This window comes from Leuciscus leuciscus, assembly GCF_965113295.1.
Source record: "Leuciscus leuciscus genome assembly, chromosome: 14".
Lineage (NCBI taxonomy): Eukaryota > Metazoa > Chordata > Actinopteri > Cypriniformes > Leuciscidae > Leuciscus > Leuciscus leuciscus.
The window spans coordinates 27,505,710-27,524,742 of NC_138738.1; the positions used below are offsets into that span (position 1 = coordinate 27,505,710).

The 19,033-nt window shown below is 38.5% G+C and overlaps 1 protein-coding gene and 1 long non-coding RNA gene across 2 annotated transcripts in view; both read right to left on the reverse strand.

Moving 5' to 3' along the window:
- The window catches only part of prkcaa (protein kinase C, alpha, a), a 205,281-nt gene that overhangs the window by 47,341 nt on the left and 138,907 nt on the right, over positions 1 to 19,033 (reverse strand). Inside the window, exons 8-13 of the mRNA XM_082136835.1 lie at positions 18,140 to 18,233; positions 4,400 to 4,540; positions 3,710 to 3,883; positions 1,472 to 1,563; positions 1,271 to 1,333; positions 5 to 143 (exon numbers count right to left, since the gene is read on the reverse strand). Of these exons, the coding sequence (XP_081992961.1) occupies positions 5 to 143; positions 1,271 to 1,333; positions 1,472 to 1,563; positions 3,710 to 3,883; positions 4,400 to 4,540; positions 18,140 to 18,233 (703 nt within the window). The remainder of the gene's footprint in view (positions 1 to 4; positions 144 to 1,270; positions 1,334 to 1,471; positions 1,564 to 3,709; positions 3,884 to 4,399; positions 4,541 to 18,139; positions 18,234 to 19,033) is intronic.
- On the reverse strand, positions 10,933 to 12,782 carry LOC309474513. The gene is made up of 2 exons (XR_014197350.1): positions 12,016 to 12,782; positions 10,933 to 11,796 (listed from the first exon to the last, which is right to left on the reverse strand). It is a non-coding gene; the product is annotated as an uncharacterized lncRNA (long non-coding RNA).

Consider the following 19,033-nt stretch of genomic DNA (forward strand, 5'->3'; position numbering starts at 1 on the left):
TCACCTCTGGAGCGATGTAGTCTGGTGTTCCACAAAATGTACGGGTGAACACACCCTCCACAATGTTCTCCTTGCACATACCAAAGTCTGCAATCTTAATATGACCCTCTGCATCCAGCATGACGTTATCTAATTTCAGATCCCTGAAAGAGATAAAAATAACATGGCAGTAAATTAACATAGTTACTATGTCACTAGTTTCAATGACTGAAAACGGGGGAAAAGGGTTACAGACAAAAAAAAAAAAAAAATTGCACAACTCAAATTTAGTTCATTTTAATTAATTTCAATTTCACTGTGGGGGTTTCTTTTTTCCTGAAACAAGGACTCTGTCTCTTTCATTCCTGCTGACGTCAGTTCATGTGTTTGCTCTATTTCCCTAGGCCAATTTATTCGCTCAAAGAAAAACAAACCAAATAACTAGGTTTAGCACCTAAAGAGAGTCAGAATTGAGTGAATTCCTGGTTGAAGGTTTGAGCTAAATAGCGATTTGTTATATATATATATTTTTTATGTTATTTGATCAGAGTCAAGACAATATTTGTCACATTTCACGAATATGGTATGATGGCCTTTTCTTTTTCTTTTTTTATAAATCATAGAGACAAAAAACTAAAATCACACGTCGTTCAGTTCATTGCTGTAAAAATATACTTTTAATTATTATGTAACCCGTATTTTACACTTTCATTTAAATCATTATTGCATTTTCACAAAAAAGTTTGGAGTATTTGGAATCTTTCTACAGCATTTTGGGGAGACAAGTAAATTGTCTCTATTTTTTAAAGAATTTTTTTTTTTACTTTACTTTATGGGACATATAACATATAAATAAAAATGAAGATCTATCCCTCACTGAGTTTTTTTTATTTTTTTTAATAAATTTTATTTATTCATGTTATTAAATAGTTTTGGACTATACATTTTGTCTGTTAAATGTTTGCTACCTTTATTTGATATTTACTGCTAGCAAATTGCAAAATCAGGGTTTTAAACTATTTAGAAATGTCCAAAAATAAATTAACATAAAACAGCTCACATTAAAATTAGGTTCACATCTTAAGGTTGACATTTAACATTTTCTTAAGGCTAAGGACCTCACTGACCATTTGACAGACAAACAGATAAAAGCTTCAGGTCCTTTTTTATTTTACCCTAGTGCCATAAGTGCCAATTATTGGCAGCAATGACTGCAGTGTTCAGCTTACACTTTGAAACTATTTACAGAAATATCTGAATGTGGATTTGAATGTGCATTTTATGTGTTCACCTGTATATGACTCCTTTCTTGTGCAAGAAAAAAAGACCAACAGCAATCTCTGCAGCATAGAACCTGCAACAACAAGCAGATTATTTTACATAAATTCACCTTAGTCTACAAACACACATAAAGTGATGTATGCTTAAAGCTCAAACCAAGAATTCCAGATATGGTATGCACATGTATAAATACAATAAGAGAGTTGCTTACACTGCCTGTGGCTCCTTAAATTTGCCAACTTGCTGGATGTGGTACATAAGATCACCACCATTAACATACTCCATCACGAAATACAGACGATCCTATGACAAAATCACATCAAAATCAACTACATATGAAATTGTTAAGACAAACTTTGGTGTTGGACTTGTTTGAAAGGCTTTGTCTAAAAGTTTAAAAGTTAAATTATCAAAACTTGTTGAATTGCCAATCAACAATTGATCATAAATAATATCAAGCTACTAATTACTAATCTCTTACATCATATTGCAATCATTTTTTGAATGGTAAATATTACAGTCGGAAAAAAAAATATTTAAAAAAGGCTGGAATACACTACACAACTTTTAAAATATGAACAGATTTCATACTACGCATCAAACACTTGCTGACTTTGTAAATGGTAAAAAAAACGAATAAAAAAAAAACCCCTGTTCTTCATACTAAAAATGGCAGTATGTGCTCATCATATACACCACACAATTTTTGTGAAATCTGTCAACTTCGACTGACCAAATACTGCAGATTGAGGCAAAATTCTGGGCAAAGAGTTGTATCTTTCTTAAGTAACCCTCATCATTTGGTGGATGATTCAGTTAAAAGGTTTAACATATATATGAAGAGTTCAGATGCAAAAGCCTCTAAATGCCATCTGAAATTTTCTTATATTATGATCATTTTTATCAAGCTCGTATATTTAAATTCAATAATTTCACTTAAATGGCTTAATAATAAACCTATTAATTGTCTTTTAAGTGAAATTACTGAACTTAAATATACAAGCTTGATAAAAATGATCATTCTATAAGAAAATTTCAGATGGCATTTAGAGGCTTTTGCATCTGAACTCTTCATATATATATATATATATATATATATATATATATATTTTTTTTTTCTTGTCTGTGAATATTAACAACTTTAGATCTGCTCTGTCTCTTTCATTTCTCTTTCTCTGTCATAACAACAGTTTGTACCGTCACCTCACCATCAGAGGACATTATTGCTTAAGTATTGAGTTTTTGTTTGCCTTCTTTTGGAATGTAACCTAATGTTACCTAATGTTAGGAACTTTGATTTTGTGCTTTTCACTTGTTGGTTATGGGTGGCTTGAATTCTAGTTGTTTTATTAAAATCTTCAGTAAATGGATCCCTCTCATTCGCCCTGTCAATTCACATGCTCTGTACATAAATGCTTTAAATTTTTTTTTTTTTTTTTTAATTTTTTTTTTTATGAAATGTGACTATATTAAAATAAATACATACGAAACCTTATACAGTAAGTATTGTAACCAAGTATCACATTCACAAATTGGGAATACAACAAAAAAGTGTTTGTATTGTTTTGTAATGACAATGTTGTTAACATTTATTAAAACCATTTCAGATATGAAAAAAAAGGAAAAAAACAAACTATAGATTTCTATAGATTTATGTTTAAATGTATATATTTCCATTTTGTATTTTTAATATACTGTATGTTGCATTACTGTGTTATGTATTTTCTCATGAAAATATAAAATCCCCCACAAAAATCCTGCACAGTTTGGTAGAGAGTTTTAAAATACTAGGACTATATTTATTAAGTAAAATAATGTTCGTTCCTGTTGGTTGTTTTTAAAATATACTTATTGTTTAATCATTCTGTTCTATATATTAAACTTGGCAAACTGAATATATATATACACACACATACATATATATATATATATATATATATATATATATATATATATATATATATATATATATATATATATATATATATATATACAAATATACTGTTTGTTTGTGTTTTGTTTGTGTTTGGCAACTGAAATACACATTTACAGTGATCACAAAAAGTATTTAGACACAAGTTATCCTAAAATTGTATGACTATCTTTGCATTAGCCAACTAAACTATATACAGTGTATATATATGCAAAAATATTCATTTAATTTTAGGATAACTTGTGTCTAAATACTTTTTGTGATCACTTTAAATGTGTATTTCAGTTGCCAAACACAAACAAACAAAAACAATGCAGGATTTGTGAGTATTGAATCATTCTAACAAATTCTGATTCTGAAAGGCAGATGTTTTGTATGTGAGTGATAGGATTACCATTTAGCCCACAGACAAAGCAACTTGTTAACAGAGGCTTCTGTTTGAATGCAATATAAACCAGTTTGAATAAAAGAGTGCACCAAATGCATAAATAATAATTCAAGGAGAGAGTTTCTCACCACAGTCTGAAAGCAGGAGTGGAGATGGGTGAGGAATGGAGGTTTATCCTGCTGAGCTAGAACTCGTTTTTCCACCATGGTGCATTCGACATCATCATCCTGGATGATCACATCCTTCTTCAGGATCTTTATAGCAAATAGTTCATCAGTAGACTTCATCTCAGCAAGTATCACCTGAGTATGGAGATAGCAAAAGCTCAAACTGCGAGTGAGGGCCATTAGCAAACCTATGAAACCAAACCATTTTCATACACAAAAAAAAATCTTTGTCATGAGTCATTTTGAAACGAAATGCCATGATGCCAATACAACACCTAAAATCACACAGAATAAAAATTACCAAATAAATAAATAAATATGCAGACCACAGTTTATATGGATAAATATATATTGGTGATAAAAACATAAAAAAATTAAAATTATAGGAAAATTAAAAGCATTTGTACATATTTTCAGACTAAACCTTAGGAACAGTCAATCAGCACAATTTCCTGGGACCATAGTCCATACGCACCTCATTTGTGGATCATAAAAAATGGAAAAATAACAATTAAATAGCCTTATAAATAATAATATATACCAATGACTGAATTTGCATATAGAAAGGGAGAGCCAATCATATGGTGGTGAGTAAAGAGTGGTGTGCAATTAGTAATACACCTAATAATGGGGAAGTGGTTGTAAACTCACCTTTCCAAAACTGCCTTTTCCCAATACTGCCAAGAAATTAAAGTCTGTGAGCTTGACTCTATCTATACTGCTGGAAGGTAAACTGGACCCACTGTCATCGAAAGGGGAGATGGCTTTTTTGGACGGACCCAATTTGGCTTTCTGCACACAGACAAACAATAACTTTAAAAACAAGTCAAAGGCAAAATTCAGATGCTTGAAAAATTCCCATGATGCATTTGGAATCCCATTTGCAATTGATGCTGGAACATGTTTTCATGTTTTCTGTCATTTATAAGGTGTGAATAGACCTTAGTCTTGGTAGAATCCATTTAAAAAAAAGATTAATTATTATTATTTATTTTTTTTTTTATTTTTTTTTTGCAAATGAAAATGAGGCTATGATAGAGATAAATGCACAGTCTGTTTAATGGGTTGACTTAATTATGTCTAAATTTCATATCAAGTTCATCAGAGTTCACCACAAGGAATTGTTTTGGAAAAACATATTTTCAATGTTGCGTTGAATAATAATAAATAATAAAAAAAAAAACCTGCTTTCCAACCCATTGAACAAACTTAATGGCTAACATTTTTGTGAAAAAATAAATATTGTGTCTGTCTACCCTGACTAAGGCCCATTAAGCTTTGAGAGATGCAGCCCAATAAAGCATAATCCACTCTTAGCAGCAGCATCTTCCTACCAATGTCCTATAACACAATCAATACACGACAAGGCTCATTCTAAATCTGCCTTCCTCATTAATTCTGGTAGTGCCCATGCAGTTTCCAAAGGCAGATGAAATTCTTTCCATCACAGCATGCAGAAGTCAGTCAGCGGGCCAAGATTCTCTGCCAAGCTGCCGGACTGGGCGGTCATGAGCTCTTTTTTTTCTTTTTACTATTTACAAATTAAATTTGATATGCCTGTTTCTTGTTTTTGTCTGAACCTTCCTACGGAATGTTTTAAATTCTAGTGTTTTGACAGTGCCAGTAATATAATGCGACTGTAATATATTTTGACAAAGTTCTTTGTGAAATAACCATTCACTGGACTTAGTCCTGTTTAGGGCATAGCTGTGGTGATAGGTGAGTCATCTAAACACAAGAAGCTCTAAAGTTTGATTGTGAGGAAGTTGTTGCCATACTAGCCAGCCATGAGTCCATTGAGATTGTGGTGAATACGGACAACATCTGTCAAGCTAGTTTGTAACGGCTACAGAGAAACCCTTGAAACTTTGGAACAGCTATAGGATGACAGTGAGGGGAGAAACCAGAGCAAAGATTGGAGACCTCTTTAAGCAAGCTCTGAAGTCAGGAACCTTTTCAGCCTTCTGTGTTGTTAAGCATTTTTTGAGCCCTCTGAGTTTGAGGTTAGGAATTATAGAATACATGTGCCAGCGTATCAGGTGCCTTGGAGTGTACTGAATTGCTTAGGTGGTGTATAGAAGCAGTTATAGGCAGTTATAGGTCCCAACATTAGATCAAGATAGTATGAAGTTCCCTTTCAGTCGCTCACATTCGTCGTAGTCGACATGTCGACTGATTGGGATCATGCTTAGAGAGACTGTCATCTTCGAGTATTGATAAAACGAGCCAATGCACACATTGCCGTGCGAGCTTTGCATCCACGCTCCGCCCCGCAGCGTGGGTATAAATACGGAAGTGGATGCACGCACCACTTGCCTTTTGCTTCGGAGCCGATCGGTCTTCATGACGGTGTCTCTGAAGAGTGTTGATTCATTCAACGAGCGAGTGTGTCGGTGCTTCTTCTGGAAGTCTCTCCCAGTGCTGGTGGTTCTACAGTGTGAGTGCAGCGGTGGACGCGAGCCTTCTGAGCTCTCAACTGCTGTTTTAACAGCATTCCTTCTTGTGTTTGTTTGTCTGACGGCCGGTTGAGGGCGAAGAAAGTGAGTGCTTCACTGGTACAGGCTGCACCATCCCTGTCAGTGTTGCCGCGATCATTCCCCTGTGTGCTCCGGCACTGGTGTGAGTTTTTCATTTCCTGAAAGAGCAACATGGGTGTGCTTGCGTCTTTTTCAAGATGTCATTTCACCTGTGCGTTTCTGGATGCGGTCGTTCCCTGTCCCCCTATGACGGTCACATTAGTTGAATCACGTGTTTGGGATTACAGCATGCTGAAGCAGCTTTTGTGGATAGTTCATGTTCTCATTGCGAGAACATTTGCAGTGTTGAGATCGAGACTCACCTTCGTCCGCGAAGGTGGAGTTCCCATTACCACGCCTCATTACTCACTCCTCTATCACACCGCAGCCGGTGGAGCCTCTCGTTGAGCGCGCTGGTCCCTCTGTAATGGACCGACCAGCCATTTCATTCGGGGCCCCTCCAGAGGACAGGATTCCGATTGCAGCATCGGAGGGTGAGCTGGCCTCTGGAGATGATGACTCGGCTGCGTTATCTTTCTCTGGGAGTGTAACGTTGCCCAAGTCAGATCCAGAAATGTCAGCTATGCTGAAACGGGCCGCCGAGGCTGTCAGGCTTGTGTAGAATCCTCCACCATGTCCCGAACAGTCTCGGTTGGAGGATTGGGTCCTGGTTTTCAGCCCGCCGCCCCAGTGCCTTTCTTTCCCGAAGTGCATGGAGAGCTTACCAGGTCGTGGACGGCACCTTTCTCTGCCAGAAACTGCTTGAGTAGCTCCTCCCCCCTCACTATCCTTGACGGAGGAGCGGTGAAGGGTTACGAGGCTCTCCCTCCAGTGGAGCGATCTGTCGCGACACACCTGTGTCCGGCAGCCGCTGCCTTTTGGACAGGGGATCTTCATCTCCCCTCTAATGCCTGTGAGTTCTCGTCCGTTCTTACGGGCAGAGCTTACAAAGCCTGTGGGCACGCTGCTTCCTCTTTGCATGCCATGGCGTTGCTACATGTCTACTAGGCCAAGGCACTCATGGACATGCACGAGGGTAGCCAATACCGTGCGCTCATAGGTGAGCTCCGCAGTGCAACCGACCTTGCCCTCTGGGGCACTAGCATTGCGGCTTGCGCGATTGGTCTGGCGATGTCCACCCTAGTGGTCCAGGAGTGCCATCTCTGGCTCAACCTGGTTGATATGAAGTACGCAGACAAGGTTCGGTTCCTGGACTCCCCCATTTCCCAGGATGGGCTGTTCGGCAACGCGGTGGAGATCTGCGCCCAGATCCTCCACCTGCTTGTCACCGAGGGCGTCCCCCTGTCGCCACCTCCGCAGCAGCCTCTAACCAGGCGTCAGCGTGGAGCCAGCCGCAGGCAGCATAAGACCAAGTGTCCCTGACACGGGCCACCCAGGGATGGGGGGACGAGCTCTTCAGATGGTTACCGTTCCGCCGCTGGATCCCCGGAGTCCAGTGGTACCCGAATTGTCAAAGAAAGAGTAAATTCTTCTGTTCCTGGGTCCCATGAGGGCCAGGCTGGAGGTGTGCGACCCTGTAAAGACTTGTACCCCTCAGTCCCCTCTTGTGTTGCCAGCCGGCAGCTGCGTGCGGTTCGAGGACCTTATTACGCCTTCTCACGCACCCCCTGCCGACCCGTGGAGACAGGTAGGTGTTGCATCGCACACTCAGACCCCGCTTCGGGCCGCCCCCGGGTCTTCCAAGCCAGGTTCCTGTCCTCCACCTGTCCACGTCTGTGGTACCCCTGGTTCCCTGGCCCGGTTCGGAAGCCAGGAAAGTGCTTCCCAACTGGTCCGGTCGGCTCCTCCATACCATCAGATTCGGCTGTATGATTTAGTTCGGGCGGCGTCAGCACAAGTTCAGCGCTGTTCGCTACACTCCGGACATCCCAGTCCAACTGGCAAAGAGTGCGATTGCCCCCTTGTACCCAAGAAAGGTGGTGGGTTACGGCCAATCTTGGACCTGCAACTCTTGAATCGGACCCTTTAGCTTCCGTTCAAGTGGCTAACACAGCGGCGCATTTTTGAATGCTCCGTCCCCGAGACTGGTCTGCAGCGTTCGACCTGAAGGATGCGTACTTCAGATGTCTATCCTTTCGCAACGCAGGCTATGTCTGTGTTTTTGCATTCGAGGGTTCGAAGTCAGTACAAAGTCCTACCCTTTGAGTGCTCCACAGCCAGTAGGGTCTTCGGGTCAACTGGGAAAAGAGTAAACTCACCCACGGGCTGAGGATCTCTTTTTCCAGTATGGAGATGGACTCGGTCCAACACGTCTCTCAAGAGGAAATGCCACTGCTCAGCAAGCATGTACTGGTCTGTACAGACAACATTGTGACCGTTACGCTACACTTCCCTCGCATGTCGCAACTCGCCCGCCACCAGTCAGAAGCTTCTGAGAACCACTTAATTCCACTCAATTTTCTAGCCTGCTCAAGTGTGCTGCCGATGAGGCCTCACAACAGCCTGTGTTCCAGGGAGAGTGGAGACTCCATCCCCAGGCGTTCCAGCTGTTCTGGGACCCATTCGGAGCCGAACAGTTACAAGCAGTAACTCTCGCCCAAAATTGAACCTAGGCTCTTTTTCAGGGTACGCTGGCGTGTTTTGCTGCCGCTCCTGTTACTGTATGATTTGTTTTATTTTGTTATTTTAAGTTATATTTTGTTATTTTAAAGTTTTTAGTTTTGTCTTTAGTGCTGTAACGATTGCAATGTGGCGGTGCCATTTTATATATTTTGGATCGTGGTCTTTAGTTCTGTGCTTCACCTGGATTAAGCTGCAGCGTGTCTCTGGATCATCGCCTTGGCTCGACTGTCTGTGTGGATTGTATGACTTTGAGCTCGCATTGCGCTACTGGAATAACCTGCTGTGTGTAACTCCGTGAACACCTATTCATCGCCTCAATTTGGCTGTGTGTGCGGATTGTAGGGGAGAACGGCGGCGCTACGAAGAGCCACCTGGAATAACCTGCAGCGTGTAACTCCGGTTCATCGCCTCTGTTTGGCTGAGTGTGTGGATTGTACGACGTTGTGCTCGCAGTGTGTTACGGAGTTTCATTCGCCCTGGCCTTGTGACTGTGCATTCACCAACCATGGCTAAAGACTCTTACAATCTCTGTCGAGATGCTGGACTGCTACGTCCTAAGCGATATATCCATCGGGGCTTGAGGCGCAGCCTTGCTGTCTCATCCTCTCCTAACATCTATGTCCCTACCTGTCGACGTAAGACCAACAATCTGCTCCATACTGGTGCTGTTCACAGTAATGTAATATGTGACCCTGGATCACAAAACCAGTCTTAAGTAGCACGGGTATATTTGTGGCAATAGCCAACAAAACATTGTATGGGTAAAAATTATCGATTTTTCTTTTATGCCAAAAATCATCAGGATATTAAGTAAAGATCATGATCCATGAAGATATTTAGTAAATTTCCCACCTTAAATATATAAAAAAATTATTTTTGTGAGTGGATGCAGCACAATCGCCTATAGAAATGGACAACTTTAAAGGCGATTTTCTCAATATTTTGATTTTTCTGCACCCTCAGTTTCCAGATTTTCAAATAGTTGTATCTTGGCCAAATATTGTCATATCCTAACAAACCTAATATCAATGGAAAGATTATGTATTCAGCTTTCAGATGATGTATAAATCTCAATTTAAAAAAAAATACACATAAGACTGATTTTGTGGTCCAGGGTCACATATCGGTTCCCTGCATGGAAATTAAACCTCTGTCATCTCCGTTACATGGCCAGGCTTACGCAGCTTTATTTAATGCGCGGTCTGTGAACAACAAATCGCTGCTTTTATCAGATCTTCTTACAGACAAAAAGCTGGACCTGTTGTTCTTAACTGAAACCTGGCATAAAGAAAATGATGGGCTCCTATTTAATCAGATCACTCCAGCGGGTTTTGGAGTATTAGACCTCCCGAGGCTATCTGGCAGAGGTGGAGGCATTATTGTGGTTTACAACTTGAAGTTGCGCACAAGCTCTGTGACTGTTCCCCAGTTTTCATCATTTGAATGTCTGGTCCTGAGTATTTCCACTCCTGTATCCATCATCATCGCTACAGTCTATAAACCACCTAAGGCTAAGATACACGCAGCTTTTTTGTCAGAGTTTGCGGACTTCCTGTCGATTCTGACTATGAAGTTTGACAGAATTCTAATTGTGGGAGACTTCAATATTCATGTTGACCGGAGTGACTCAGTAGCAGGCTTGTGCAAAATTCAGAATTTCAGAATTGGCCTCCATTCAATTCATGAATTTGAATTTGAATTGAATTTACTCCGCCCCACAGGACGTTGAATTGAATTGGAATTGGAAAGTCTCGCATGCATTCAGTGTTAGGAAGGTTCATTTGGAAATGTTATTGCTTACGGTTTGGATTACTTTATTTGGATAACTTTATCAATACAAAGCAATTAGTAACTAATTGAATTAAACATTTTACCTCAGCAATACAACTAAATACAATTACATTAATTTTGTCATTTAATAACAGAAATTTCATTTCACGTAACTATTTACTCCTCAACCCTGCATATATTTTGTTCTAAAATAGATATTGATCAAATTCTTGAAATAAATTACCCCCTCAATGTTGTTTAATTAGTTTTGTTCCAATGAAATTTTCATTTCAAAGTAATCACACAAACACAAAGTTGTTGTAAATGCAGTTATCATTTATTCCAATGCAAAACATTACTGAGCAACACTGTTGCATCTAATTCTCAATAGCTCCTCAAATGTTTTTTCATTGAGTCTGCACCGTTCTGGTCTGAATATCTTTCCTGCAACACTAAAGATTCTCTCAACAGGTGCAGAGTGAAGTTGTAAGGGACTTCTGAAACTTAAAAAGTCCAGTGTTGCCCTTCAAATTTTGCTTTCAAACAAAAGTCCACCTCAAATTGTTTAGCAACCATTTTAAATACTTGGTTAAAGTAAAGCATTCTGGGAAATGGAGTCATGTTCCATCATGTTCCACAAAATTACAATTACAATAAATCAAACTTAATTATTTGTTCTGTGACTAGAGCTTTTAACATTCATTGCTGGGGGAAAACATATCCTTTTAATGTAATCTGTACAGTACAAGTAGTTCAAACTAATATAATTTATAATGCAATCATATCTGACATATACTGTAAAGCTTCAGTGTTAAACACTTCACTTAAAATATGTATATGAATTTCTTAGAATTTTTATTGAATTGCAATTCTGCTTCCTTTAATTCAAATTCGAATTATAATTCTAGATCCTGTTTTTGACATCAATTCAAATTCAATTCAAATTCAAGAATTGAATTGGAATTAAGGAGTCATTCTCAATTCAATTCTGAATTGTGCACAAGCCTGCTCAGTAGAGCCTAAGGAATTTCTGTCGCTAATTGACTGTTTTAGCTTCACACAGTTTGTAACTGACCCAACCCATACCAAGGGTCATACGCTGGATCTTGTGATAGCTAACGGCTCATTTGTATCACAGTTTTCATCTATTGATATTGGACTGTCTGATCATTCAGCTGTCTTTTTTAACCTCGAACTATATCATTCAAATGAGCCTACCATCCGAACAGTAACCTTTCGGAAGTGGAAGTCTATCGATCCGACAGCTTTCTCCAATTCTGTGGTTTCCATCCTAAGCGATCTTCATCCCTTATCACTGGAGGAGAAAGTTCTGCAGCTAAACTCCACTCTTGCTGCTAATCTTGACACTTTTGCTCCTCTAAAGTCACGTAAGGTCACATTCGCCCGCTCTGCTCCCTGGTATAATGACAATTTGTGTTCTAAAAAGGCTGCTTGTCGGAAAATGGAGCGCAAATGGCGCCTTACTGGTCAGAGTGTCTACTACCAAGAGTGGAAGGATCTTCTGGGGGGTTATCGTGCTCTTATGGAGACTGAAAGATCCTCTTATTTCTCTCAGGCTATTGTAAATAATCAAAATAATCCCAGACATTTGTTCCAAACCATAAACAGATTGCTTCAAGTTAATCCTGTTACCACTATGCCTGTTTCTCAGCAGCTCTGTGATTCTTTTCTACTGTTTATTTATTGTCAGTGCTCGCAAATAAATTTATGTTAACCCTGACTGTGCCACTTCACTCCTTTGTACATCTGGGTTCACTGGTGTTTCTTTTACTCATTTCTCTCTGCTTGATTCTGAGGCTCTCACAAGGGAGGTATCCAACATGAAATCAACCACTTGCTTGCTGGATCCAATTCCTACGAATCTATTTAAATCATGCTTCCCTGTGTGGTGCCCTATTATCCTTAGCATTATAAATGAATAATTGGAAACTGGGGTCGTTCCAGCAGTACTAAAGACTGCTGGTGTTACGCCTGTACCAAATAAAGATAATGCTCCTGTGGATGATTTTAACAATTTTCGTCCCATCTCTAATCTTCCCTTTTTGGCAAAAATACTTGAGCGTGTTGTTGCTTCTCAACTCTGTAATAATCATACAACCAATAACCTCTTTGAACCCCTTCAGTCAGGTTTTCGTAAATTTCATAGCACTTTCCCTTGGCAGAGCCCCCTCTGCCGTCACTGACCAGTGTGTCTCCCCCCTGTTATAGGCTGGAGCCACCTCAGTGACATCCCATATGTTGTACTGCCCGGTAACACCCAGTCCATATGTGTATCCTCCACATGTATACCTCCCTACGGGAAGGATATGGCTTCCGCAGCGCATTCCTTTCCAACGAAAGAGCACGCTTTCCCAGTGTTAATAAGTCTGACTTAGTGGGTCTTGAGGAACAACAGTAACTTCCCTGGCCTATCTCCGCCTCAATTATGCAGGGGGATCAGGAGGCTTTTGTCTAGGCACTGGAAGGTGGCAACACTAGTGGCGTTTTAATAGGGATCCCAATCAGTCAAGACGTCGACTAAGTCGAACGTTAGCGACTGAAAGGGAACGTCTCAGTTACGTATGTAACCCTCATACCCTGAAAGAGGGAACGGAGATGTAGTCCCATAGCCACTATTGCTGGACCACCGCTGACTCCGGTCTCCGCTCGGCTCCTCAGTGAAAAACAAGTGGTGCGGGCATCCACTTCCGTATGAGCTAGGATGCTCATGTACATTGCTGTGTACATTGGCTCGTTTTATCAATACTCGAAGATGACAGGCTCCCTAAGCGTGATTTCAATCAGTCGACACGTCGACTACGTTTCCATTCCCTCCTTCAGGGGATGAGGGTTACATACGTAACCGAGACGGTAGCTGCTGTCAGAGGAAAGGTGCTTATTAAGGCAGCCAACAAAGATCAAACTCCCTTACATTTTCACATTCTTCACTACTTCATCTGAGATACCCTTTTTTACGTTGTGAATTTTAAGATGTGGTTACACTCTACATTGTCAAAAAATGCATGTTCATCAAAACATTTTGGACACTGGATGCTGGATGCCCCAATCATTAGTGCCAACTGTGAGACAAGGGCTTCTTTAACCATCTGGTGGTCTTTGGTCATTTTAAGCCCAACATTTTTTATAAAAAACAAAACAACTAATGGTACAAAACTTGAAAAAATTTAAAATAAATTGTGGCCATGATTAGAAAAGAATAAATGGTCTTTAAAAAAATAATTACACGTGAGTTTTGGGGTCGAACAAACTAAACAAAACAAAACAAACCTAAACATTATTTTGGGTCAAATCTAAAAAACAACCACAATGAAGTAGACTTAGATAATTCAGCAAAACTCAGCAAAAAGAAATGTCCTTTCACTTTCAACTGCTTTTATTTCCAACAAATGTCTAAACTTATGTAAAAATTTGTATAAACATAAAAAAGATTCAACAACTGACACATAACTTACTGAACTAAATGACGAACAGAAATGGAACTAGTTGGAACTACAGGGACTCAAAATACAGTGTGCTGAAAAAGGGATGTTCCTTTTTTTTTTCTTTTTTATATGCAATACAGGCATCTAGTGGTTAAACCACGGTCTCACATATGATTTTCTTTACTTCTCCCACCAGATGGCACCAATTTGCCTTCCATGCTTTGGATTTAACATACCTTTGCTTTTACACTATTGAAAATATATTTTTTTTGTTCTAATATTTGTAATATGTTATATAGAAATACATTGTGCATAGAGGTGAATAATGTCTTGACGTATACAAAATTATATTTCATTGCAAAAAAAAAAAAAAAAAAAAAAAACATGCCAAGGATCACATGTGTGATCCCTAAGTGAGGAATACCATTTTTTTTTATGCCTTTGCCTGAGGTGTAAAAAGCTGTATGTTCAGTGTGAAAGTGTGTCTTGCATCCAATTATGATCTCTCTCAGAGCATCCTGCACCCCTGCTCAAACTTCTTTCCCACATCTATGCATACCTCTATGTAACTATCAGGCACACACAACAAGTACTCTCTGGAAGAAGTCTTCATACCCTCACAAACTTCAAGATGAAGCTGGATTAATCGACTATCTTATAAAAAAAGTGATGCAAATGAAACGGGCACAAAACCAGCCAGCCAATCAACACACACATATTTGCACGCTGCAGCTGACACGCACCTGCCCAAGGTCCTCTAATGTCTGATCCTGAAACCACATCAGAGGGGTAAACAGAGATATACATGCAGACAAGTAACACACATAAGAGTGAATGGACAATGTCTATCTTATCTTCCCACCCAAAGTTATGTGCACTTACCTCCGGCAAAGTCTGAATACTCAGTACGTGGTTGTAAGTGAGAAACCCTGGGTTAATGGGGTGTCACACACACTGATTACAAATGACAGGGGGGTGGCATTATAAACACCTGCCTCTAAATTTTCTATCTGATTTACAGAAGTGAAGCTTGTGAAAACACACACACACGCACGCACGCACGCACGCACGCACGCACGCACGCACGCACGCACGCACGCACGCACGCACACACACACACACAAAACAAAGTAAACTGAATAGGGATGTGATTCATAGAGTACTTCAAACTTTAAACCGCTCTGTTTCCATCACTCCTGGACCTGCAGTGGATGACCCATGTCTGTCTGTGCTGGCCTGCCTCAATGATCAGACTGTTCTTGCTGAGTCTACACATCGTCAACGCTTTCCTAAATTTCACATCAGTCACTGTGCTCAGGTAGTTCGTCACGGTGTACTCTGTTTAGTTACTCTCAAAGTTAGTCCCTAAGATCTGGAATGTTTCTGAAAAATCATAACTTTAGTGTTTTGGAGGTTTTGTGGGTGACAGGAGAACCAGGTCATCTGCATAGAGGAGGCACTTTATTTCACAGAATTATTCCGGGTCAATACGTATTAGATATAATCCTTCATACCAGATTGAAACTAACGCTTTATAGTCCACAAAACAAGCGTCTTTTGTTTTGCTGTACATAATTATCAATTAGTGTCTGTAGTGTGAATATGTAGTCAGATGTGTGACATGTTGGGAGGAAACCAAGTTGACATTTACTCAAGGTATTGTGCTTCATTAGGAAGTCTAAATGTCTTGTGTAAAATGCTGCAGAAAACCTTTCCCAGGTTACTGTTCATACATATGTCTCGGTAGTAGTTGGGGTCCAATTTGTCTTCATTCTTGTAAGTGGGGCTAAGGCCCTGATACCAGATCTACAAACAAACAAACAAACAAAACTACACAGAACATCACTGAAAAAAAATACTGAAATCGCGCTGTGTGTTTCAGAATCTCCTTCAGGATGCTGTCAACACCACAGGCTTTCTTGTGCTCGAGGACTCTCCATTTATCTTCCAATTCTTTCATTGTTATGGGGAAATCTAAGGGGTTTTGATTTGCTTTAATTGATCTTTCCAAATGTTCTATTTTTATTTTTATTTTTATTGTTATTACTATTATTTTATAATTTTCTTCAAACTGGTCCTTTTGAAATTGAGCTTGACTGAGCTTTCTGGTTGGATACATTTCTCAGAGCCTTACAGTCTAAATCAAACCATCTGCCAGAGTCCAATTTCAGAGTCAATTTCTCAAATATCTTTATTGTTCTGTTTTGTAATTTAGATCTTTCACTGCTTGACTGATGCAGAATATGCACTTGGAATAAATGTATAGAGAGTGTGAGAATGTGTAGAGATTGTACAGTATTTCTGTACATTCAATGGCATTGGTATAATTAGCGATACGGTTTTCTGTCCATTTGAATTATATTATTTTGTTCATTGTCCTGATTGAGTTGGTTGATGTTTCAGACTGTTTTATATAGAGGGTGATTTGGCTGTTGTCTGAGAAAGGTTTTAAAGGCTTGACAGTAAGTAATGAATTGGTTACACCGGTTCTAGAATTGAACCTGTCCATGTCCCAGTAGCGGGACACTTGGCTTGCTTTTGTATTGCCTTTTTTCCCCTATCAAATATTTTAGTAATCATCATAGCTTAAACACTTAAAATTCATCCTGTGTAAATGAATTATATTATGAAATTGGACTTTCCTTTACCATAGATATGGTACTTTAAACCCTTTTTAGAGGGCTCAAATTTGGAACACAACTAGACATATGACTTTGATTTTCTAACAATTTTAGAGTCCACAATTTTAAAATATATATTTTGTATAAAATAAAAAGTTTAGTTTACAGTAAACATAAACTTCTATAACTTTTATACATTCATTTTTTGATGCTGCTTTCACTTTTTTAAATAGACCAACCTTAAATCTGTATTCAAAAGCATCCATAAATTACAACCATTTAAATTCAGAACTATGCTCGAAAAAGAGGGGTGACAGTTAACATATCACCCAGAAATGATGAATAGAACACTAAAAAATGTAATGAATATACAAAATCCAAAAGAACAGCATTTATTTGCTGAAAATTTTTTGTAATTTCTTCTTATAAAATAAAATAAAATAATATTATTTAGCCCAAACTTTTCAATGTAGCGCAGTTTCCACAAAAATATCAGCATGATTTCTGAAGGATCATGTGACACTGTATACTGGAGTAATGGCTGCTGAAAATTCACAGAAAAAAAAAAATATATATATATATATATTTATTTAAAATAGAATAAAATAGAGTAGCCAATGTAAATCAACAGTAATTCTCAATACTAAAACCCTAACCACAACTAAGGGAGTTTAGCTCCTAAAGCACATATGCTGGTGGGATTTTCATCTGCAAACACTTAAACAGGAATAAAAAAATAAATAAATAAATAACAAGAAAAGAAATCACTGCCATCATCTGGCAAAACAATGAATTACAAGAAAACTGATTCTAATAGCCGATGGTGACTGATGTGGTATTGCGCTTCTCATCTAGTGTGCATCTAGCTTTAAATGTTTTATGGGTCACATATATATATAAACCACCCCAAGGCAGCTGTAATGTATTTCTATGTGTACAAGCATCTACAGTATATGTCTCAGGAAAGCAACGAGCATATGCAATATTAATATATTCTAATCATGTTTCCACTGCAACAAAATATCTGACAGATACATAAAAACAACAGCTATAACAGCTCTAGATAACCAGCTAAACAGATCTGAGGGTCAAATAATTTTACTCTGTTTAATTACTTTTAATAAATTATAACAAGGTATTTCACACTAAACTTTTGCTGTCTCTCAGTAGTTTTTAGTTTCAGCAGTGAGTAGTAGTTCTAAGGGCTCTAATCATTTATTGATGGTATTTACCAACCTGCTCATTCTAGCCACTAAATAATTATTAAATTCTCATCCTTCATGTTTAGTTAACAGAATCTTATTATTAGCAATTAGAACTGTTGGTTGAGCCTCAGGCTGAATTCTGTTTCACCTGACATAAACAAAATTATTTTTTCATTTGTGTCCAAAATATTTTTCCTAAAAAACAAAAAACAAAGAGAAATTTGTTTGCACATAAGGATAATAAAAGAGTCACCTCAAACTTCTGTCGAAGCTCAGTATCCTCATCATCTTCATCTGGAATGGGCACGTTGTAGAACTCTCCCTCCTCCTGATTTAACATTTTGTACCTGCATCCCAGGTAAAGAGAATGGTACAAGAATGAATGTTTATTTATGATATTCATCAAAGCACATTTCAAGTACCCACAGTTCTGTTTACTGCCTAAGGTTCATTCTGAGTCTGTAAAGCAATATCATGTTTTCCACAGCAAAATAATATAAAAACAATAATACCAAATAATAATCACATAATTTCAGAACACTAACACTAGAAAAAAATAACTTGCACAGTAATAAAAAGTATGCCATTTTGTTTTTACTTGCACTCATGTTGTTGCAAACCTTTCCCCCCAAATATACTGTATATGCCGTTAACAGCATAAAGTAATACGATTACTTTTTAAAGAAATGTGTTCTAATGACAAAAAAAAAAAGTAGTTTTATTAAAGGCCATTAAAAAGTAGTCCATATAATATACTATACAGTTGTAATCAAAATGATTGAACCCCCATTGCAAATCCGGTTTATTTGCTAAATTCACAGACTTTCAGCAGTTTGCAATGAACAAATCAAACGAAAGTAATTGAAATAGCTCAACACAACAAATGTTTCAAGTGGTTTCCCCAAATTCAACTGAAAATGCAATTTTTAATGACTGCTGCAGTCTCAAAATTATTCAACCCCCTGAGTAGAATCACAACAGCACAAATCTGCAAAACCGGTGTTGTCTCAAGCAAACCTGATGCAACCAATTAAGTGCTTCATTAGTTTCACCAGGTGTGTTTAAAGGGTTAGTTAATCCAAAAATGAAAATTCTGTCGGTAATTACTCACCCTCATGTTGTTCCAACCCCGTAAGACTTCCGTTCA